This window comes from Ascidiella aspersa, chromosome 4 (assembly GCF_963924565.1).
Source record: "Ascidiella aspersa chromosome 4, kaAscAspe10.2, whole genome shotgun sequence".
Lineage (NCBI taxonomy): Eukaryota > Metazoa > Chordata > Ascidiacea > Phlebobranchia > Ascidiidae > Ascidiella > Ascidiella aspersa.
In genome coordinates, this window is record NC_139450.1 from 31,140,242 (window position 1) to 31,164,812 (window position 24,571).

Consider the following 24,571-nt stretch of genomic DNA (forward strand, 5'->3'; position numbering starts at 1 on the left):
TTGTTAAGATTTTACAGAAATATATATTTCGCTTTATAAATAGGCATCATATGTTTTTTTAATTCGAATGAATCATTACATGTTTCTTTAAAATTTTAATAAATTATTTTATGTTTATAGCTGTTTTTATAGACAGTCTTAAGATTATTTAAAACATGGAGCTTATTTAAATGCCCCTAAGGGTGAAGATTCAAAAGCCTCCTATGCACATTGCACACCTATATACCACTCTACGTCTTGTCTGAAATTTTAAGAATTCTACGATGTATACTTTTTTATAAAGCTTCAGGCACAAGCCAGTCTAAAACATTTAACGGCAAAAACAAGATGGCCTCGAAAAATAAATTTTCGCCCATATAACAAGAAAACAGGACTTACGTTGGCAGACATCGTTCACCAACTCGTAGCCGGCAAAGCAAATGCACGAGTAGCTGCCGTCGTTTTCGTTGTAGCAGATGCTCTTGGAAAGATCGCATAGATCCGAGGCCAGGGTCTCACACGGCTGGTCGGGCAGACACAGGTTCGGGTTGTCGGCTTGGACGTTGTAGTTGTTAAAGCACTCGCACTTTTGCTGCTGGTTGTCGCCATACACGCAGTAACCGTTAGTACACTGCAACTCGCACTGGTCGACTGAAAACAGAAGCAAACCCAGTCAGTTATAGTTGTGGGCTGTTTTGGTTTAGACAGGCGCCACAGGCCTCGGTGTTTCGCATGATAGCAATGTGTATAAATTTACTTCATAAAATCAGTAAGGTGAAACACGTATTTCACATTAAATAGCACTTAATTTAGGTAAAGTGATTTTTCGTAAAAGCTCTAAATAAAATGACATCGCTCAAAATCCATCCGCCCAGTTTAGCTTTTATTTACGTTTTAACAGAGCGCCAGAAGTGTATGTCGGGGTACCGTGGTTTGGCAAACCAACTACCTTTGGTCATGGGCTCCCTACGGCACTTGCTCCCCTCCGAAATTTCAAAATAGGATTATTATTATTGTTGTTTATAATTATATTAGGCTTACTTCGTATTTAGAAACCTTGTTTTAATAATTTACTAGCAATAGTATGGATTTGTATATAAATTTGTATTGATATAAAATCGTATATACTTATTAATATCATGGGTACCGCTATTGAGTTTAACTTTTTTGTATATATTCAATTTTCTATCCCCTGGAAAATTTTCATTAGATATAACTTAAGTCAAGTTCTAAGCACCGCAAATTCATGTGTGTGTTTGTTTACAGAATATCGTTTGGCTTTTGTATACTATTTTTTACGCAATTAATATTTCCAACACTTTTTAATCAAATAAACCTAGAATATGAGTGGTATTCGTTTTACAGCCGTATATAAACAATAGCGACCAAGTGGCCCATTCCCAGCCAACAAAACAAACATCAAGGGACAGGTACAATATAAACCTTAAAAATCGCACTCGGAAATTACACGATGGCGTGCGTAAAAGTTCTCGCCAAACAAAAAAGAGGCAATAATGAGTCAAAACTAAATGGGGTTAACACATTGTTAACTCCAATACCCCTGGGGTACCTAATCCCCTAAAAAAATGAATAAATAAATAAATGAAAAACAATATATTAAAAAACTCGCTGGAACGGCTTACCGGTCAGCACGTTAACTGTTCTCGAAATTTTGCAGTTGTCGGCCGTTTCCACAGTGATCGAGTAATCGCTGTTCGGCGCGAGGCCAGATACCACGTAGCGAGTGACACCAGTGCCGGTCGCAATCCTCGAAGACTGCTGGGAACCGCTCTCTGTGAGAATGTTGTACCGGGTTGTGGTGTTTTCGAGGGTCGTGTAGCTCAGACCAAACACGACCGCTGTACGTCCAACCATGTACGTGACCGACAGCTGGTTGCAGGCTGCGAATAAACAGGTGTGTTATATTACAACTGGCAAAAAAGAGGGTAATAGTGTGCGGGCGCTTACTTCAACCGCACGAAAAACAAGCACTCAGTTGTAAAGGAATTTGCTATTTCTTGTTTTATGCTTTGCTCTATGCCAATTGTTGCGTTTAATTGTGTTGTTTTAGCAAAAGAGTTTTCTATTCCGTGTTTTATGCATTATTGTATGCTAATTGTTGTGTTTAATTGTGTTATTTTTGTAAAGGAACTTGCTACTTTCTGTTTTATGCATTATTATATGCTAATTTTGTGTTTAATTGTGTTATTTTTGCAAAGGAATTTGCTATTCCGTGTTTTATGCATTATTGTATGCTAATTGTTGAGTTAAATTGCGTTATTTTTGCAAAGGAATTTGCCATTTCCCCTTTTTATGCATTGCTATACGCTAATTGTTGTGTTTAATTGTGTTATTTTTGCAAAGAAATTTGCTATTTATCTTTCTTATGCATTGCTATACGCTAATTGTTGTGTTTAATTGTGCTGTTTTTGTAATGGAATTTACTATTCATTATTTTATGCATTGCTGCATGTTAATTGTCGTGTTTAATTGTGTTATTTTTGTTACAATTAGTTTATCGAGATGAGTTATTGTTGCAGGTCAAACAATTTTTAACGACTTAAATAACTTTTTATGTGCTTCGATTTCTTTGTGATTTTTTGGATTTAATGTAATCGCTTGCATTTTGAACAACATTTGCTTACAGGAAATTAGCAAAATAATAGTAAAACATCATTTTGGTAGCTATGATGCAAACACAAAAAGTCGAACAATCGCTCAAAAGGCTGCGGGGTAATTTCAAGTGTTGTTCTATTTCGGGGTTTGATTCGGACAGAACTAATTTAGCGGCCACTGGTGTTAGAACACAAACAGGCGCACATCTGTCAAAACAAATCTCCGACGCACGCCAACGGTGTCACAAACAAATCAAAAATAACTGGACACCTGTCGGTACTAAAAGATAACCACTGAGTTGTGCGTTGTCTTATCGCTGTGTATTTTTGAACGTTGTCCCGCACATTTTATCTCTTTTTTTCTTTGTGTTATTTTACTTTGCGTCCTGTTGGTCATGTGTGTCATTCCCTGATGAAGGCTTGCCGTATAGTAAGCCGAAACGTTGGTTTTTGGACAAATAAATACCAGAATAACTTATTTTTATTATACTATGCCTGGTAGCAACAGCATATTCGCACCTCGAAGCGACAGTCCAGCACAACGAGGTGTTTTTAATTAGCCCAGTCCGTTTCCTGAGCAACCTCTTTTTAGCACGAAGGTTGCGCGCGTCAAAAACAAAGCGACAAGCGGTGCGAGACTATTCAGCGGCAAGCGGCGAAACGGAGCAAAACAGAGCCGACAACGGGTGTTTGTTTTGGATCGCTGGAAACTCGGGCTTGCGCCACCTTCGCATAAACGCACAAGTCGAGCGATTTCTCGGTATTTCCACTGCGGCGAACCGCGTGGATTAAATGCTCGGCTTGCTGCGCGTCACGGGGCTGAAAGGCGAAGGGCAGTTTTTGGGTTGTTGTTTGCGTTCGTCAGTGATCCACGATTCTTTAATGGGCTTTAGGAAAACAAGCGTCGATAGGTTACATTTACACTGTGGCATACAATGATACAATGTATTGTCTATGACATTAGTTTTCAAGGGGGTATATTTTTAAACTTGGGGGGAACTTTGTTCCAGGGAGGAATTGGGGAGAAAACATAGATAAAAAACATATGCAATAACAACCTAATGATTGGTATTGTAAAGAGTCCATTAGGCCCATAATCCTAGTGTATTGTTTCTTCACAGTTACAGCCGTTTAAAAAATATACACCACTGCAAAGCATTTTTACATAGGTATCAACTTTTATACCTGTAGTATATACGCCATACGTTCAAACAAACTTAAATTTGGGGCGATTAGCATATCCTAATTTTGTAACAAGTCTTGGCTTTTGGCAGAAACATGTCTATTGCAGTTTTACATACCGGTATATATTTTAGAATTTTGTCTAATCTTTTTCTGTATGTTTGATTTTCTGTCAGCTGGGTACATCGAAGTAATAAATAAAAACGTAAAATACTTCTTGGTTTTTGGCTGGAAATGAATTGACATTGTTAGGGCTTGTAAGGGAGGAATATGCAAAAAACAACTTTGGGAAGCACTGGTCTATAATGTATTTTAGGCCCAACCGCATGAACGTGTGAAGCCTCTACCTCGCAGTATAGGCCATATGATTCATTACGCATACTTCGTAAAACAGACATGGATTCAAAGAATTTTCAGCCGCGAAGCTACATACGTTATTGAGTCACCAGAACTTGGCGTGCCATGACTGATCGTACGGATAATTTACACTGTGACATATAATGTATTCTAGGCTCATTATATTTTATTAAAATACTGTCAATTGAAATTAAAAAAAAATATTTTTTTTTACCGATTTTCGTTTTTTTAGTTGGTTTGAATTCAAAGAATTATATCAACCGCGAAGCTACATACGATATTGAATCACCAGAACTTGTGTGCTTTGACTGATCGGTAAATGTTCGCTACCGATAATTACACTTTACCTCAAGTTGTACTGACGCGATGACGACTTATTACCAAGACCAAATTTATTTTTCAACAGAAAACCAATGACCAAACACGGAAAAGGTTATTTACATTACAAAAATACAACCGACTTTCCGAATTCCTTTGCATACAGTGTAGCGTTGAAAAGCATATGCTTGGGAATTCCTTTTATAAGTAATGCGTAAATCAAGCCTAAATTCCGATTCGCCTATTTGGACCAGCTCAAGCGGAAAGAACGCGAAACGTTAAGCGTCTTTTGAAAAAACAAACTACATATATGGAAAAATATTGGCGGTGACGTAAAAGCAAATATTTCAAAATCGGGCAAATACAAAACCTTCTTTTTCTAAAATAGAACTTAATTAGATGATCAATGCCAAAACTAGTCAAGCAGCATCAATTTAAAAAGATTTTGCCCCAAAACTTGGTCTGATATTTTCATAAAAAAGCCACTAATTGAATATTTGTTCCCAAATAAAAAAATACACTATTATTATCTTTGACCTGTCTTCCCTAACAAAAACACAGCCATGTTAAAAAAAGGTAGAGGATGTACAGTTGTGGTTAGTTCTTTTTTGCTGCAAGAGGTCATCAATGCCATTGGTAATGTGTGTTACAATAGTAACTTGTGTTGATTAAGTAATACCATCTTTAATATTGTTATTATTATCAGAGGAATGTGATGTTAAGACTTTATAAATCGTTTATCTGAGGCTGTTTAAAGAACAATTAATGTTTGAACAGGCGCATCTTTATGGAAACCAACACCATTGGCAGCAGGTTTCTGCTTGTCGAAGAACTATTTTTGTGGCGAGTGCCGCAATAGAACATGGGAGCCTCTGGAGAAAACGAGAGGGATGATGAAGGCTAGTGGAAAGACCGCGAGCGCTTGGTGTATCTTGTCACTCAAGGACTTAAGTGACGTTTTTAAAGAAGCTCTTTAACGAGTTTCGGCTTAAAATCGAAGTTCATCCAAAATACTAAAACTGTTTACTGAATAGCAGAATTACCACGATCAAACGAAACATGGCATAACATTTTTTAGAGGATCGTTTTGTGCATCATGCAGAAACTGGGAAGGAAACCATGATTAAAGATGTGATGTCAAAATTCGCTTTTTAGGTTTCGTTCTAGAAGGTACACTGCTGCCTGAAAAAAATAACGTTAGCCGCATTTTTTGTCAGACGTTTCTGAAACTGCAACCCTATTGGTCCTATAGAATTCTTGTTTACAAAACTTTTTTGTAATGTTTAAAATAAAGGGCTAACGGTGCTATACTGTGAAACTGTAACAGTGGCTTTTGCTCGATACACTTGTGGGAACAATCGCGCTGTTCATTGATCCATGAAGTTTGAGCCCTTACGTCACGTCCAGAAGACGTTACATGGTTAAAGTCAGGGTTGGGCCTAGTTTGCCAGCTTCTCGGGCGAATATTATTTACTGGCTGGTCGCAGCCCACACAGAGGTTATTCATTAGTAGTGATTTATTCTTTGAATGGTGCGTAAACAAGTTTGGGGGAAAAGGGTGAGGGGAGCTATAAAACAGTTGAGATTTTCTCTAGTCAAAGATGGCATGGAATTTTATGAATACTTTGTCATATTACAGTAAACTGCTTTAAATTAGTAGAAACCACTTTGCAAACACACAAGTAAAAAAGTATGTCATAAACTGTTTTTCTCTCTATTCATAGGGATAGAGAGTTTGATGTGGCAGGACCTGATGTTACATCAATGACAGTCTAAGGCAGCGGTTCTCAACCGTGGTGCCATTTCTACGACTTAAGGGTGTCGAGACATATTTGAGAATTTTTCAGAATCTGATTTTAAGAATCTGAACTCATACAACTTTTTGTTCAAGATTAGAGCGGAATAAATCCAAATATAACTTCCTACGTTGTGTAGAGTTTATGTGTGTTGTTCCAGTTTCGTTTATCGTGAAATTCTAGTGAACTACACACGGAAAAATCTTGTAGGTGTGCCGCAATCTATTTAATATTTTTGAGGGATGTCGCAAACCATAATAGGTTGAGACACATTGATCTAAGGCGATGGGGAGAAAATGCAAAAATAAACAAACCATGTTGAGCATTAATATTCTCTTATCGCCACCTTTAGAAAACATGGTTGCCATGGTCTTTCAAGGACAATAGATTGAAGACCGGACTCGTTAATGTTTTTACTATGGATAAAATGTTTCTAATAAAGTAACTGTATGAACACAATGTGTTGGTGAGGGCCGAAGTGATGTGTTCATAAAACGTGTCTAGTTTACAGTAAATAACGTATATGTATATATTTTTAAATCTCAAGACGGTCTGTTATCGTGTGACGTTTGTACTTTATTGCATCCTGTTTAAAATAGACTTAAGATTGTTTTTTAACGACACACGTACTGACAAACCTGAACAGACATATATAAATATATCATAAACGACACTGGTGTCTCTGTTTGGTTCACCAAGTTACGAAAACATCATTCGCGTATACTTTAAATTAAAGCTACAGACCGGTATTATTAAGCTTCGCACACAGATTTGAAACGCCCCGTGCTTATTGCCGAGCCAGGCATGTCGGATATATAGGCGCGATCCAAGATATTAAAAGTTGTTGACGTGCAAATCATCGCCCAAACCCACAATATGTTTTTCAAGTAAGCGTTGTATTTTACAGGTGTTTTTTCCAGTAATAGAAAATGTCGGTGGACATCCTAGTAAGAGTGTCCTTCTCCCCTTCTTTTCAGTAGGATGCCGTAAGCAAAAAAGTTCAAAAAACACTGGCCTAACTCAAGGTGTTTAACCTGAAATTTACTCAATGTGCTGTTTGGCAATATGTATTCCTTTTTTGGGAACCACTACACTTCACCAATTTGTTTTGAGCTGTAAAAAAGCAGACTTATAAATAAGAAGCACACTTAGAGCAACTCAACTAACTTCCTAACTAAATCATATTCTCGAGGGCTTTCTATAGTTACGTTACGCATAACGGATAATCCGAGTTATTTAAGTTGTTCACCCGTCGAAACCCAGGGTTCATACAGCACAACACGGCAGCGCAACTTTGCGAAGAAAGAATATATTTTACAGTCATAGCAAACGTCGGTCTAAAGTACCTGTACAGGTCAGCCCATCCCCGACAAATCCAGTTGGACAAGAGCAGTAAAAACTCCCGGCCGTGTTGTTGCAAACAGCGTTAGCATGACAATTGTCGGTTCCTGCAGCGCATTCGTCAGTGTCTGAAAGTTGCAAATAAAATTAAATACGTTTATTTTGTTTTTGAACCAGTTGTTTGCCAATTTCGTCTCAACACCAACTTTAAAAATGCTGCAAAAGCGTTAAAAAAGACATTTTTTGTATAATACAGTTTATAAAATCAAACATTGGCTGACAACTATAGGGATGGCTGATAATACCGGATTGGAGCCGATACCCGATGCTAAGAGGTAGTTTATAGGCACTCGTTGTTCAACAAGTAAAATATTATGAAATAGAATAAAGTTTTGATCTTTGCGACATTGTTGATCGTTTTCCTTAACAGAATTTTCGCAGAGATGAAACGACAACGAAATGTGAAAATATGGGAAGCGTAATATTGGCTATACAGAATCAACCAAAACACAAAATACAATAGCACAATACTTACGTGGGGAATTCCTACTACAAAAAAAATAAATATCTGGGTTAAAAAATATATGTGGGTCACTGGGTATAAATTGAATTTAGATGGCACGATAAGAGATACGCTTAACAGCACTTCAAATAGTCGGGTGTGCCTCGGGTATTTATGAAGGTATAGATGCAAATATATTTTTAAAGCAGTTTCGCAACAACACTTTAAGTCTGCCAGCCCAAGATAGGAAAACACTAGCATGTTAAGGACTGATAAAGTCATTCAATTTAACGAAGATGCAAAGATGGAAAGCATAACAGTGGCTATACATTATCAAACAGGGTAACGCAGTGCAACGCTTAGCTGGGAAATTCCTACCACAAGGAAACAAATATCTTGGTGAAAAATTATATGAGGGTAAAAACCCACAACTATGCTAAAAATTGGTCACGTTTTAAATTGAATTAAGATGGCGCGATAAAAGATACGCGTGACGTCACTTCAAATAGTCGGGTATGCCTCGGGTATTTATGAAGTTATAGATGCAAATATATTTTTAATCAGTTTCGCAAGTATCGCTTTTAAATCTGTCGGTAAAATATATAAAATAATTACCACCATGTTTAATACTGATTAAGTCATTAAATTTAACGAAAGGTGCAAAGATGGGATGCCTAGCATTGGCCAAACAGTATCAACCAGGGATACGAAACGTCACGCACACCACGCCGCTTAGCTGGGGAATTCCTAACACAAGAAAAATAAATATCTGGGTAAAATTTTGGCACGTTTTAAATTGAATTTAGAAGGCGCGATAAAAGTTATATTTGACATCATTTCAAATAGACGGGCGTGCATTGGGTTTTCATTAATTAAACATGCAAATATATATTTTTAATGCAGATCCGCAACTTTAAATCTGCAAGCAAAACATAGAATAATATGAACACCATGTTCAAGACTGATAAAGTCATTAAATTTAACGAAAAGTGCAAAGATGGGAGGTCTAACAGTGGCCAAACAGTATCAACCAGGGAAATGAAACGTCACGCACTCCACGCCGCTTAGCTGGGGAATTCCTAATACAAAAAAATAAATATCTAGGTAAAATTTTGGCACGTTTGAAAATGAATTTGGATGGCGCGATAAAAGATACGCTTGACATCGCTTCAAGTAGACGGGTGTGTCCCGGGTTTTTATGAAATTATAGATGCAAATATATTTTTGACGCAGTTCCGCAAGAACACTTCTAAATCTGCCAACAAAACATGAAAAAATACCACCAGGTTTAGGAATAATATAATCATTCACATTTTGCTAAATTTTAAGGTTGAAAATGGTCAGCACATCTGTTAGAAGATCATGAAGCTATAGAAGGATGGTAACGAAATTAAGTGGTTACAAAAATAGCATAGGGAACAAAGACTTTTGCAAAAAAACGGCGTCTGTGTCAACAAACAATGCCGGATTTTTTAGTAAACAAGGCCGGGTACTTTTACGAAGTGTATTTTCGGATCTTACGGTGTGGGTTTCCAAGAGATTTCGGGCTTAATGAACCCGAACGTATTATCGCTTGAGTTTGCTGACAAGACATTTTTGGTGCAATGGAGGTTTTAGTTTCGGTTTCGGTTTGGGCTGCAAAGGCAAAGTTATTCCACACGGAACACGCAATTGCGGGCACACCTATTTTTACAGTGGTTTTGAGAAAGCAAAAATAGATTCAAAGTAGGCTAGCAAAAACACTTTGATAAAGTTTATTTTTTCAGTAAACCAACACATCTAAAAATGCATAACGATCTTTATGTCCCTTTTAAATTCGTCTTTCGTATCGGTCCCATTCCAGAATGGGACTTTTTTTCGTTTTCATATTAACCAATTAACTTTTAAGTTTCAAAGACGTTGCCAACTTTACCAATAAACTTTTGAATTTCGAAGACATTGGCACATTAACTAATCAACTTTTTAATTTCAAAGACGTTGCACATTAACCAATCAACTTTTGAGTTTTAAAGACGTTGCCAACTTCATCAATCAACTTTTGAATTTCGCAGACGTTGCACATTAACTAATCAACTTTTGAGTTTTAAAAACGTCGTCATATTAACCAATCAACTTTTGAGTTTCAAAAACGTTGCCAACTTTACCAATAAACTTTTGAGTTTCGAAAACGTTGACACATTCATCAATCAACTTTTTAATTTCAAAGACGGTGCACATTAACCAATCAACTTTTGAGTTTTAAAGACGTTGTCACAATTATAAATCAACTTACCGTTGCATGTAAGTCCAGTGCCAGAATAGCCAGGTTTGCAGTCGCATGTGAAAGCACCTACGGTGTTGCTGCAGATCGCGTCCGAGTGACAGTTGTCGGTGTTGAGTACACACTCGTCAACATCTGAGCCGCAAATGCAGATATTCGTAATAATGCAGTTTTGAAAGTGTCGATTTTTAGCCCTTAAGGGTGTAGCTCAGTTGGTAGAGCGACGGTCCCGGTAAGACCGGAGGCCGTGAGTTACTCACAGCAGGCGAGTTGTTTTTCTAGCCTGCCCTGCTTTTATGACTGATCGACAGTTTCGGCGAGTCTGCGATGGTTTTCGGTGTAGGATCAAAGGGATATAATTAAAATATTTTCTTATGTTTAGGTTAGTAATGATTTTGTACTAATGTTTTTAGTTGCACGTCTTCGGAAGACTTTAAAAAGTTATACTTTGTCCCGGCTCGTTCATATTGCGCATTTATTTCCCCTTCACCGTTTGAGAGAATTTACTGTCGTACGAAACGCTTACTAGCGAATGGCGGGAATTTTCTTATAAAGTTATAGGTGCTCGGGAAAGCCATTTCAAAACGCACAGGACCGTTGCACATTTCAGGGCAGCTGTTAAACTATGACTTACCGATGCAACTGAAGCCGTCGCCAGTGTACCCCGAGTTACAGACGCAGGCGATACTCATGTTGCCAGGTGTTCCGCTACAAGTCGCGTTCGAATGACACGTGTTGTTTGTTGTGCAAGGGTCGATGCCTGTGAAGCAAACGTCGAGCTTAGTAAAAGATTTAAAATCGAGCGCCATGCTGAATGTCGAAATATGCCACAAAACGGGTCTTTTTACATTATTTCGGCTATTGACCAAATTAAACTGTTCAAATCGGTATAATGTGGACATGGTTAAATTATTTTTTAAACTGAATGAAACATACATACAAGTACGAGTACATTAAAACCATTGTGATCTTTATTTCTAAACAGTTATATTTAAAAACAACCCCAAAATACCTCGAATACGAGGCAAAAAATCTATCGTTAAAACACTTTGGCATAAAGTGTCATTTCAAACGTCTATATTCCCATTAAAAATGTGAGCTAAACAATTTTAATATCATTATAATGTACATTGTACAGATACGTTCATCCAAAACCACCTTTTGAAATAATACAGCATTTTACTTGCGAATAGCTAAAATTAGCTGCTAAATTAAAGTTTTCCAAATTAAACAAATAAAAAAACATTACGCAGGGTACTTAAATCATTCACTATAGCCGGATTTTTTTTAACCTTTTAAATTTTTAACAAATCCAAATCAGATATATGTTGGTGTTTATCTTTAGCGTTACGCAACTCAGTTTAAACTCGGGAGCATAATGGTTGGAGGTTGTAGTAAGAATATCGAAGCCCATACAGAAGTAGGTACCATTTTGAACGTTTCCAATAAAATATTAAGATAATGGTTGGATGTTGTAGTAAGACATAGTAATAATATCAAAGTACGTACAAAAGTAGGTAGCATTTTGAAATTTCGAATAACCATTTATTCATTTTCAGCATGTTGAATGGGTTTTGATATTCTTACCACAGCAAAAATTCGCTTTTTTATTTCCCATAGAGACGACTAAAAAGTAGTTTATAGCGCTTACCAGTGCACTCGATTCCGCTTCCCTGGTAATAATCCTTGCATGTGCAGAAATACGAACCGTCGGTGTTGGTGCAAACCGCATTTGCGTCGCAATTGTCGGTACCAGTTGTACACTCGTCAATGTCTGCAAAGGTTCAAATATCGCTGTCACCAGATGCTTCGTAAAAGCTTTACCCGACTGGTATTGAGCAAGCGTCAGATGGAAAATGATAGCACGATGCATTTTTTTCATACCAGTGTTGCAAATAAGACATTTTGAAATGACTTAAGTTCCAGTCAAGTTATTCGTAAAGTAACTTAGATCCAAGTAAAATATTTTTGACTATATAACAAGTCAAGTTTCAATCAAGGTATAATTAGAGCATGTTAACTTCAAGTCAAGTCATTTTCATAAGAATAAAAGGTTAACTTATAAACTTAGTGGGAAAGTAAACTATATCATAAACGAAAGGTATGGCAGTCAAATTGTTTTACGTGTAATTAGTAAGATAAATAACCCCAAACTCAAGTCTCGAAAGACTTACTGAAGTAAAGTCCTTATTAACAGTGACTGATGTGCACTTAAGTAAAGTCATTTACTTACGTAATTACATTACTGTTTTACACTACATGTGTTTTTCAGTTTTAAACGAATAATTAAATTTATGCAGGCAAGTCACATATAAGGGCAACACAAGGAAATTTAGATCGGAAATAGGTCCCAAAGTGCTAAAGAATAAAAAAAAACAGTCTATCCCCCACGAAAATGTGACAAACACGCCTATGAACTCTATTTCCACTCATTGTCTATCGGGCCAATAACGTAGCGCGGGAAACAAAATTTAAGTTTTGTAGCCCGCGTACAATTGCTACAGTACATGGCTCAGTAAACAGGGTATGATTCATCAAATATAATATTAACGCTGTAGCATGCGTCACCAAATCTTCCGACTTTCGAAAAAGCTATGCCCAGTCGGTTGGCTGGTGAAGGTTCGTCACAGACAACAAACTACCATAAGTCGTCCTATAGTCGTGCAAATGACTTTTATCGCAACAAGACTGGACATGAAGGTTTTCGGAAAACAATCTCGTGAGGACACGCAATATGTTTTACAATAGGAAAACTAAAAAAAATATTTTCAAGTGATTCACGGTATTGTGCATCTGTTAAGGCATTTAAGCAGTCTTAGTAATTACATTTTAAACGCACGTGAAACGATCGATGAGTATGGAGTTATTACTTTCATGAATCAATGCCATTTGCTCTGTACATCGCCAAGAGCCAATTAAGGCTGGAAGCTTTTACAAAATAATTTCAATTTATAAATGAAAGCACTGCGGCTTTAATAATGTTTTTAGACAACCTCATACCCGCTAAAGTTGTTTGTGAATCTGCGTCAATGACCCCGCCTAAACTTTGGGTCGTAGCAACCCCGCCTTCGTAAGCTGTAGTAGCAATAGGATTTGTTACAGTTGTGTCTACTATGTCATCGCCTTTTTCTGTAGAAGATGTGGTTGTCGACATATGGTTTTCGGCTGTTACTGACCGATGGGAGACATAATCAACTATAATTGACGAAGTTTTCCTGGCGTCTGTCACTAATGCATTAGTGACAGCAACAATCTCTGCCGTAGAAATGACCTCTGAAGTTTCAGCCAACGAAACAAATGCTGTGGACTCATTATCAATAACCAGTGGCTCGTTTGGTACATCTGTTTCTGTTTCCAACGGTTCTAGACCAGAGTATTCCTCTTCATCTATGTCTGGATTACCCAGACTTAAAGTATAGGGAAATAAAACGGTTGTAGAGCCACGTTCTCCCGGTGTAAGTGTTTCATTAGTTGCAGGTAATAGACTGCTAGAATCGCGGGTAGACATTACCTCTGTCGCAGGGTTAAGCGGCGACATAGCATTTGCACTGGTATGAGTTAAACGAGGCGCGATAGAATCTGAGATTTCATAGAAAGTAGTACCAGTGCCGACAAACTCATCTTGAGCTTCACTGGTCAAATCGCCAGTTTCAGTATAAATCAATCCCACAGATGTGGCCTCGTTTTCTAACGGTTTATAACCAGATCCATGAATATTGTTTAGAAATTCCTGGTTGCTGTTTAGCTCTTCAGTCGCACCGTACTCTTCTGGTACTATGCCGTCAACAAAAAGCACTAAAAACACCAGACTCTTTGTTTTGATAAACCAACCAACACACGAAAACTAGAACCAAAACCCATTCTTACCTAAAAATACTACGACGAAAGCCTTGATCTGGTGCCTCCTCGGTAACATGATTGATTTAACGTGATTCTGGCCCTCAAGTCTAACTTTTAACATTCAATTAAGCTTTTGTGTTGTTCTTTTCCAAATAGGGTTACTATACATTCTAAACTTCTTTCAGTTAACGTTGTCTAAGTCTTAAATCCTAACCGTGCTTAAATAAAACCTGAATTCTTCAATCATAAATCTCAACAAACAAACACAAAAGAAGAATGATCACAATATTTTGCTTCGGAAGGCTATGCTTAATATTCATTCTAGATGATATGCGGCTTTTTGTCTATACGCGGATAACTGTCCAGTATTTAAGTATACAGTATTTAATGTATGACGTACTTTATTGCATCCTGAAAAAATAAAGGTAAGGCAAGGCGCTATACGTTAATTATACTTTAACGACAGACGTGATAATACCAAACAAACGTTAAAACAATCACAAACAGCACCGGTATTTGTGCTCGGTCCAGTAGGTACCCAAAACAAAATTCTTCTATTTATTAAGTTTAAAACAAAATTTAATTTGAAAATTTTATTCACAATGAAATGTACGTGCATATACTAAATTAATGTGAATAGTCATTTAAGTTTAAACGAAACGTTTAAAATTTTATTTATGACAATCAATATTAAGATGCTTTGTTTCCCGCAAATTTACACCAATCTTGAGAAAGTTTTTTTTTTACGATCAAGGATAGCTAGTCATTCAAAACCATACCTTAGCGCAATGGTGTTCAACCTGCGGAGGCATGTGCTATGCGAGTTGTGAAAGGAATTAAGGCAAAACTGTGGGACAGGTTGAGCGGTAGTTATTGAAAGCCTTGTTTAACCAAATAAGATTCTATAAGTGTTTCTTAGACTGTTATTGAGCAAATGGAGAGAAATACATTAAGGATTAAAAATCCAGAAACAAAATCTGTATTTCGTTTTTTAAATCATAAACCACAGGCAGTAGGTCAGGGGTCCCAGGTCAACGAACTTGGTACTACCCTAGAATGCATGCGCGCCGTTTGGACGACCAGCCTCAGCTGTGTCAAGTTTCACATTTAAAAGTCCAATAAACGATTTTTTTCGCGCTTTGGGGCGACTAAGCTATATTTCTATTCTATGTTTTTGCACGAGATCGTTGAACAACAAGTATGTTTAAGAATAATTTATCTATGACGTCACGTTATGACTCTTTCTTACGTCATCTCTAAAATAATTGTACAGCCGGCCGTGAGATAAATAAAGACTGTCAATGCGGCGGCAACAGCTAAAAGGTTGGCCACCCCTGCTTAGCGTAACATTGTATCGCAAAACATCAGTAATTTTATATTTTCAGATATTCTTAAAATGCAAAAGACAGTTGCTAATAAACACATATATGTGTGTGTCCTTCATTGCATAAAAGATCGTTGTGAGATATGTAAGCAAGTGCATAAGAGATCTTAGGCCCAACTGTGCAAGTCATCCCAGCATCCTGTGAATCCGGTTTTGCTAATGTAAGCGGCAATCCTAAGCTTTCGACTTAAGTCCACCTAAGTTAAGTCATTGACTAAAATCATTGCAAAACTGATAATATGTGCGCCAATCGGAAGTTATTTGGGTGCCGCAGTTTTACCACGTTCATTATATGATTGATAGCAGGCCTTACCTAAACAAGTGACCCCATCTCCAGTGAATCCGGTATTGCAATTGCACAAATAGCTGGATCCTGGTGATGTACAACTGGCGTTGGTGCTGCAAGGGTTGGTCGAACACGGGTCAACCACTATATTGGAAATGAAGCAAAATAGCATCAGTTTAATTGAGGAAACATTTCAAAGTTTACGGCTGTATACGGGTCTAACAGTAAAGTATACATAGGCTTTAACCAAGCCTTGCATACAGTTAAACTTTAAACCATATTGAAAACTACATATCAATATAACCAACTTGACTAAGTTGAACCCAGTAGAAGTAAAATGCGAAACTTAAAAAAAAAACAAAAAAAAAAACTGTACTTAAACCTAATCAAAATCAGTAATTTCGTACAATGTGTCGGGTAAATTTATTTCACCGCAAGCAGGATTTTATTAGTCTATTACTCTATTAGGTAATTGTATTTTTTCATTAGCTTTCAGCTCTATTTGTATTTTGCTTTCAGTTTACTAGTCATTTATTTAAGTATTTTTATGCTTAAGACGACGGCCACACTGAGCCTGTCGGTCTACCAACAAACTCAGGCCTGGTGGTAAAAAAAATCAGCAACTAACACCATTTAATCAAGCGATAACGTTACAAAATAAAACCTAGCAACTGTGTTGAAATTTCGACGCGGATATCTTTGTTTTAGAGCAAGCATAGTACGTTATATTTAACTGGTTATGTAAGGTAAGTGTACCCCAGAAAGCAGTGTGACCTTTAAATTAATTGATTAAAGAGAGTTTTTAATACAAAACACACAGTCAAAATGGAGAGAAAACAATTTAACCCATATTTTTAAAAGTGGCTATAGCAGTACGAAAAAGCGTAATTTATTGTGCTACAAAGATTGACTAATTCACTAACATTTTAAAACCACGACAGATGAACATGGTAAACATTGCAGCAACAAAATTAGTACGAATAGTTTTTCGATAAAGTCTTATTGTTTTTTAACTGTGGTCAATACTTTATATCAGTGGCTTAAGGAGATTTAAGAGATGAGTAAAAAAGTGTTTAGTCCTTAACCTAACCAAAAATAAATTGAAATAAAGCGAATCAAGTAAACCAATAACAATAATATTTGACATAAATTGGGTAATTTTAATATTCTTTTTATTTTATTTAGTATCGTGTTGTTTTGTTACATCGTTTTTTATTTAGTGTTGTTGTTGTTTTTTCGCAAGACGTCCGCCATGTTAAATCTTGAAACTCTGTATGAAAATTTACTTAAATACACTTATCTCGGGAGAGTTGGGGCATAAATCTCTGTTAACTGGCCTGCTACCAACCAAAATACGTTTGAAGTTGAAACCAGTCGCCGCTGTTGGGTCATCTATTGTTATTGCCTGTGCGTTAATTAACGCAATAGTTCGCTTAACGCAACACTAAATCCGACTGAAGAGCTTTTTAAATGTGCACAGCCCTGAACGTAGCCTTGTTACTAAACTTAGGCAGTCCACACAAAGCCCTTGAAAGCTCCCCTAATCGAAACGAAAGGCACATATTTTTATGGAATTCAAACTTGGAACCAAGTCACTAAGTGTGCATTTAAACAAAAATCTATTTATACTTCGACGGAACTATGTGTAATGTACTTGTTACCCGTTTGGCACAGAATTTATAGTTGTTTATTGAAACAGATAAAACATAAAATCATTTCTTAAAATTTTTCAGAAATATATATTTCGCCTATAAGGCTAAAGTGTTTCAGCTTATTTGTTTATTGTAATAATTTATCAATTGATGTTTTTTTCGTAGATCTTTAAATGTCACAGGCCTATACTCCTTACAATATGTATAAACGAAGTATTTTTGTTGTCCACATTGCTACTTTAATTCACGAAAACTATATACTTTTAAGGTTGTTTTATTGATCAGATTTAAGATAAGTTAAGCGAATAGCAGATTGAAAAGAGTGTAATGGCATAGAGCGAAAGCGTAACTATGTATGAAACTGTTAGCATCGGGTAAGGCTAACTATTCTACAAACTGACATGTTGGTATGCACACAGTGAAATATTTGTATCGATTGGCACACCTTTTCCGGAAATCTAAATTTTATGCCTCGTCCACAAATTTAGGATAATTTGCGGGCTCTTAGAAAGGTCAGGAAACTCAGTTAGGTCAGCGAGGGAGAGTGACAATAGTTTCTCTTCGGTTTGCGAACAAAATGGCACGGATATAACTCAAGCCTAACACTATTAAATTGTCTTAAACTTTAACCAAACGCGTTTTCAAACTAATGTTAAGAACAAGTTCAGCAAACCTATATAAAAATATTATGCTTATATTGAATAACTATTTTCCAATAATCTATACGGCAACAAAATACTCTACCCTTTGTACAAAAATTATATTTTTCTATAAATATTAAAAAAGGGTTGTTATGGTTAAAAGTGACCGGCTAGTTAACTAAGGCCTACGAATTAGCAACAAACCAGCAAATATTTACTTTAACTTTAGTGTAACCGATATATAATGTGTTTTGTTGTGTTTAAAAAAAATTAGATTTTGCTAAAAAAATGATTTATTTTTATCAAATTAAAATTATGCGGTTTGGTATTTGCTTAAAGACAGGTGACATTTTCTTATCAGATTAAACTTATCCATAGTTTAAAATTTAAGGAAATCCTGATGTAATTTTGTTCAGATACATACGCCATTTAAATATTATGCTGATATTGAATAACTATTCTCCAATGATCTATACGGCAACACAATGTTACCCCTTTGTACATTAATTTTTTATAGAAATTGACAAAGGGTTGTTATGGTTAATACAGACTGACTACACTTTCTTAAGGCCTACGAATTATAGCCACAAACAAGCAAATATTCAGTTTTAATGCACACTGATAGGTAGTTATCGAAATTGTTCTTATTTTTTAATTTAAAAAAAAATGTGCGCTAACAATGACTTATTGTTAAAAACATTTAGCCTCATTTGCAACATTAGTTTAATGAAAAATGTTACTCGTTTTGTGCACCTTAATTTAAATAACCATATAATTCGATATTAAAGCTTCTGCTTTAATCAATACCGGTACTTAAAAATAAAATAAATAAAAATAATGAATTATGAACCACAGTACCAAGGACTACGGTTTTACTTTTTGTTTTTTTAATGCGCTTTTTTTGTATTTATAAAAGAAGATTTTGCTAAAAAAAGGATAGATTTTTATCAAATTATAGTTATGAGGTTTGGTATTTGCTTAAAGAGGAGTGACATTTTCTTATCAGAATAAACTTATCCATAGTTTAAAATTTAAGGAAATCCTGATGTAATGTTGTTCAGATGCATACGCCATTCAAAGTATATGACAACTTACGGATGATGCATGTTGAGCCATTCCCGGTAAATTCACTTCCGCAAGTACACACGAAAGAGCCTGGGGTGTTGGTACAGTTTGCATTAGGGTCACAGTTGGCAGAAGCTGTGGCGCATTCGTTTATATCTGTAACGAAATAAATTTCAACTGAAGATGACGAAAAGTTTCGTTGTTGAGGAACCAACAAAAGTGGGGCGTTTTCGGTCAATTTTTTTCTTTTAAAAAGCGTGAATTTTTGTAAGTAAGGCCCTATATATACTTTTACAAGCGAAATAAACTGTTGTAAGGCTTTTACGTAAATATATTCTGCGTGTGACACCAAAAATTACAACCTACTAGAAAAAGAATAGAGATATTGCAAGTAGAATGACAAAGCAGGTCTACAGATTGGTGGTAAAATAGCTATAACAGGGTGTCAAGTTATGCCCGTTCGGGCGTGACGTGCAAACGACCTTTTCCGAAAATCAGCATTTTTGCATTACACCGAAAAGCAATGGTGGACTAGTAAATGACAAACGGCGGCATATTTTATTTTTCACTCAGAAGAATAAAATTCGAATTATAAGGTAAAATATATTGCGGTGTTTGTTTCAACTAAACATTGAAAATGAGGATAAACGCCGTAAATCTATTTCTGCGATTCATCGCAGTTAATGCGAAAAACAACACACGATGACCGTACAGTTTAAATGTAAAGACATAAAACTTCGCCAGATTTTGGTTGGTAATCAAACTGTTAAGCACGAGCTCGCATTATAACTATTTTTGGGCATTTTCATTTAAGCACGTGTGACGCACGAGACGTTCCGCTTGAAAGAACGTTCCGGTTGGTTGATATGACGCGGGCAGTTTTGGGTTTACTTTAAACACGAGCGAAAGCTCCAAAAGTTAAATACCTTCCATATATATATACCCCTTTATTAATTCCGTTATTGATTTCGGAATGAACCGTTGTTTGAGAGTGTTAACCGCATAATGTTCGTAAAAAATATTTCTAATATCAATTTATGATTCGCTGATAGAAACGATTTAAGGAAATTAATACATGTTAAGATCTAAAGATTGTTAAAAACGAATAAGTTATTCAAAATCACAACATTACCAGCACAAAATTATGGGATAGCAAGATATGGTGGCACAAAAAATAGTTTAAACCACTCTAGGGTATATGGTGAAATATACAAGGAATTAGACAGATTTTTTTGCTCAGTGCTAGGCCTACTTTAGTTATCTCGTGTGCAGTAACAGTAAGTTTTAATTTACGAATTTTGTGTGTAGCGCTGTGAATATGCTTATTATTCGTGTCACGTGGGGCTCCACACACAGTTATCTAAATAGGCCCGACTGTACACGGACGTATATGAATTTATCCTGCCCGCGACATATTTCCGTATTGATTTCAAAATACTGTTACCAATATTTGATTAACTATTTGTTTCCTTTGTGTGATTTTAATTTATAGTACTAAGAGCGTTTGGTGTCATTCACCCTGACGAAGGCGATTTGAATAGGTTGCCGAAACGTTGGTAAGAATTACAATAACCAAATACTTCATTAACTCTTGTCGAATCCAAAACTAGGCCGAATTCTGGTGAAATTTATAACCTAACGACAGTTTTGCAAACCTCACAAAATATATTAATAAAGATTTTTGTGATTACTTTTTTATATAAATCAATTAACTCAAATACGGTCAATAGAAAAATTTATACCGGCCCACGATAGTCAATATTTACAGTTAACCGGACCGCGATCACCAGGTCTTGAGTTATCCGACGCCTTATGGAAAATGAAGACACACAAAAATATGTGTTTAATACCAACTGTGGTCTAGCCCCTCGGAAGCTGCTTTTTGACCAACAATTACGGCTTTCGTATCATTATAACAGTCTACACCGAAAAGCCTTATGGAATAGTTTTCTGACCTCTGGTATAGACTTACCGACGCAGTTTACTCCATTCCCTGTAAATCCTCTGTTGCAATGGCACCCTGACGGTGAACAAGCGGCGTTGGTGCTGCAAGGATTGCTTGCGCAAGGATCTGAAACATTTCAAGTCATCAGGTTATGAGTATTTAAGACGAATAAAAACACCCAAATATGGAATTTAGCGACAGAAAAGTAGACAATAATCACAAAAACGGCATATACAAGAGGATGAATAAAATGTAGAACTGATTTTAAGTTTATCGTACAACATAATAAACCTGATGAAGATATTTTTTCAAGAATGCATATACGTTCCATTTTTATGCCGTTTACAAAATAGAACAGATATAAGGGAAGAATATTCACGTTTTATAAATTAAACCGAAAACAGCGGAAAACAAAGTATATTCATGACGCACATACATCAATATACTTAGATTTCAATATGCTAGTTTCTCCTTTCACAAAACGAGCCAATTAATATTTTCACAGCTGCTTAATCGCCTAATGTGGCTTTTGAAAGTTACTAGAGGCGATCGACAATAAAAGAAAATCGTGTTGCGACATTTTGACAAAGCGAAACTTTTATCGGTAGCCACCAGCTTCGACTTGACTGGGAATTGGATTCATCAAACTTGTCGCACGTAATACCACCAACCAGAAAACTAAAAAAATAGTAATCTAATCTTTGGAGCATAATGGTTGGAGGTTGTAGTAATACGTAGTAAAATATCAAAGCCCATACAGAGGTAGGTTGCATTTTGAACGTTTAGATGTTGAAAATGAACAAAGATTTATTCGAAACATTAACAAAATGATACCTACTTCTGTATCGGCTTTGGTATTCATACTACGTCTTACTGCAAATCCATATACTCCAAAGATTAGATTAATCGGATCGATTTTGATCGCATTTCCAGTATGAAATATTTTGTGACTTTCACAGAATGATATAACGTTGTAAACACCGTAAAACGAAGGGCACAAACTGAGCCGCGAACAAAATAGACAATAGCTGTCTCAATGCGGTAACCTGGGGTGGTGACCGTCGAAACTACGGACGCAACGGAAGACTCAACAGAATAGGTGGTTGTGTCATCGGGCAACTGCGTGGTGGAATAAGCAGCCATTGTGCTGCTTGAAATTTCATCCAAAAGGGGCGGGGAAGACTCAACAGAATAGGTGGTCGTTTCATCCAGCAACTGGGTGCTGGAATAGGAAGCCATTGTGCTGGTTGAATTTTCAGCCGAAAGGGGCGGGGAAGACTCAACAGAATAGTTGGTCGTTTCATCGGGCAACTGGGTGCTGGAATATGCAGCCATCGTGGTGGTTGAATTTTCAGCCGAAAGGGGCGGGGAAGAATCAACAGAATAGTTGGTCGTTTCATCGGGCAACTGCGTGCTGGAATAGGAAGCCATTGTGCTGGTTGAATTTTCAGCCGAAAGGGGTAGGGAAGACTCCACAGAATAGTTGGTCGTTTCATCGGGCAACTGCGTGCTGGAATAGGAAGCCATTGTGCTGGTTGAATTTTCAGCCGAAAGGGGCGGGGAAGACTCAACAGAATAGGTGGTCGTTTCATCAGGCAACTGCGTGGTGGAATAGGAAGCCATTGTGCTGGTTGAATTTTCAGCCGAAAGGGGCGGGGAAGACTCGACAGAATAGGTGGTCGTTTCATCCGGCAACTGCGTGGTGGAATATGTAGCCATTGTGGTGGTTGCATTTTCAACAAGGGCTGATGTGCTGTTGACTACGGGATCCAGCCCAAAATCGGTCGCGTTAACAGAATCGGTCGAATCGGTAGGACTCGCAGAAGTCGTGGATTCTGTTTCGTTGTCGCCACTGCCCAGGAACATGGACACGGTGGTGGCTCCTTCTGTGTATGTTTCTGTCGAGTTCATGCCGCTCCCTTCCTCTAGAAATACGCCCGTACCTGCCGAGGTAGACTCAGTTGTAAAATCGTCGCCGCTTCCAACAAGGCTGGCATCGGTCGTCGCTGTAACGTCTCCGTGAACAACATTTACCAGTACTAGAACAAAAAAGTGTGAGTTAAACGTGGCTGGGCGATGCTAAGCAAAGCAAATTCGCATTGACTTACCCGCAGCAATCGCTGCCAGAAGGCAGAAGAAACTTGCACCTTTCCGCTTTCGAACTTTGGACATTTTAAGCATTTTTTATAGGTTTGCCAGCAACTGAAATAATTGCATGGTCTACACAAAACTAACAAGGAAAAAAATTTTTAATACTAATAGTAATATTAATCAAAATTTTCTTTCGAATAACTTCGAATGGTGAAAACAACGATTCTGGTTGCACATCAATAATAAAGATTAAACTAAGTTCTGTACTTAGTTTAATTTTTGTCTTTAATAGTATTATTATTATTATTTTTATTGTTTATATTCGGACCTAATCCTGTCTCAACACTTCACAAGAAAAACATTTTTGTTTTGGTAAACTATATACTCATCACTAACCAAGTTTAATAAGCTGACCATGTGTTAATTAAAGAAGCCTATGCTGTTTGTAATGAAGCACTGGTCATGGCGATCGTAAGCCTGTCTGTGGCAAGCTTGGGGCGACAACTTGTAAAAAAGGCAACCCAGTGGGTGAAACGAAGTGAAAAACTACCTGCTACGCATTCATCCGAATCAACTAAACAATGAAAAGGGGTAGTTGCGTTTTAAATTGACTTTACGAGTCAGATATTTTCACTCAAACAGGTAACATATGTTGTACATCGCATTATTTTTCACATTATAAACGTCCAGAGAGTCCACATAAAACGGCAAGTTATATTCAAGGTTTTTTTTTGATAAGCAAAAACGGGAAAGGAAATTGAAACGGTACACTGAGGGTTGATCAACTAACCGCCTTGACTTTGCACATTATCGTCATTCAGTACTCCTGATTTTTTTATACCGTTAATGCCCAGATAACCAAAATAATACACAATTATTTGTTTTCTTAAACGATTTTCATTTCCTGGACACCGATAATTTTATGAGAGGTGAATTGTACATATCTATATATACCTTCATATCGACACAAAATGAAATGACTTAGATAAAATTTGCTGACCTCTGTTTGAAAACTGTTGTTTGATGCCTTTTATCTATCTCTAAATCTCACGTCCTCACACTAAATGGTGGCCACCTTGTTTAGCACCGATAAGTCTAATACTAATAAACCTTAGCAGAAGCGTATAGCCTATAGCGTAACTATAACTTGGACAACTCTCGTCTATCAGGCAACCAGTAAGCTGTTGCGCGAGGTTGCGAAAAGTACAAATTTGTTTTAAATTACTCGACCGCTTTGTTAAGGTAAGGTAATTTAAAGGTGGTTATAAACGGCGTATGACTAGTTTTCACGCAAGGGCAATGCGGTGATTTCAACGA

At 36.8% G+C, this 24,571-nt stretch overlaps 1 protein-coding gene across 1 annotated transcript in view; it reads right to left on the reverse strand.

Moving 5' to 3' along the window:
• The window catches only part of LOC146157475 (uncharacterized), a 150,587-nt gene extending 127,192 nt beyond the window's left edge, over positions 1 to 23,395 (reverse strand). Inside the window, exons 1-11 of the mRNA XM_083388224.1 lie at positions 23,272 to 23,395; positions 22,210 to 23,202; positions 21,191 to 21,289; positions 19,249 to 19,374; positions 15,888 to 16,004; positions 12,002 to 12,124; positions 10,985 to 11,110; positions 10,363 to 10,485; positions 7,594 to 7,716; positions 1,623 to 1,880; positions 379 to 630 (exon numbers count right to left, since the gene is read on the reverse strand). Coding sequence (XP_083244350.1) covers positions 379 to 630; positions 1,623 to 1,880; positions 7,594 to 7,716; positions 10,363 to 10,485; positions 10,985 to 11,110; positions 12,002 to 12,124; positions 15,888 to 16,004; positions 19,249 to 19,374; positions 21,191 to 21,289; positions 22,210 to 23,202; positions 23,272 to 23,344 — 2,413 coding nt within the window. The 5' untranslated portion in view covers positions 23,345 to 23,395. The remainder of the gene's footprint in view (positions 1 to 378; positions 631 to 1,622; positions 1,881 to 7,593; positions 7,717 to 10,362; positions 10,486 to 10,984; positions 11,111 to 12,001; positions 12,125 to 15,887; positions 16,005 to 19,248; positions 19,375 to 21,190; positions 21,290 to 22,209; positions 23,203 to 23,271) is intronic.
• Positions 23,396 to 24,571: the final 1,176 nt, after the last annotated feature.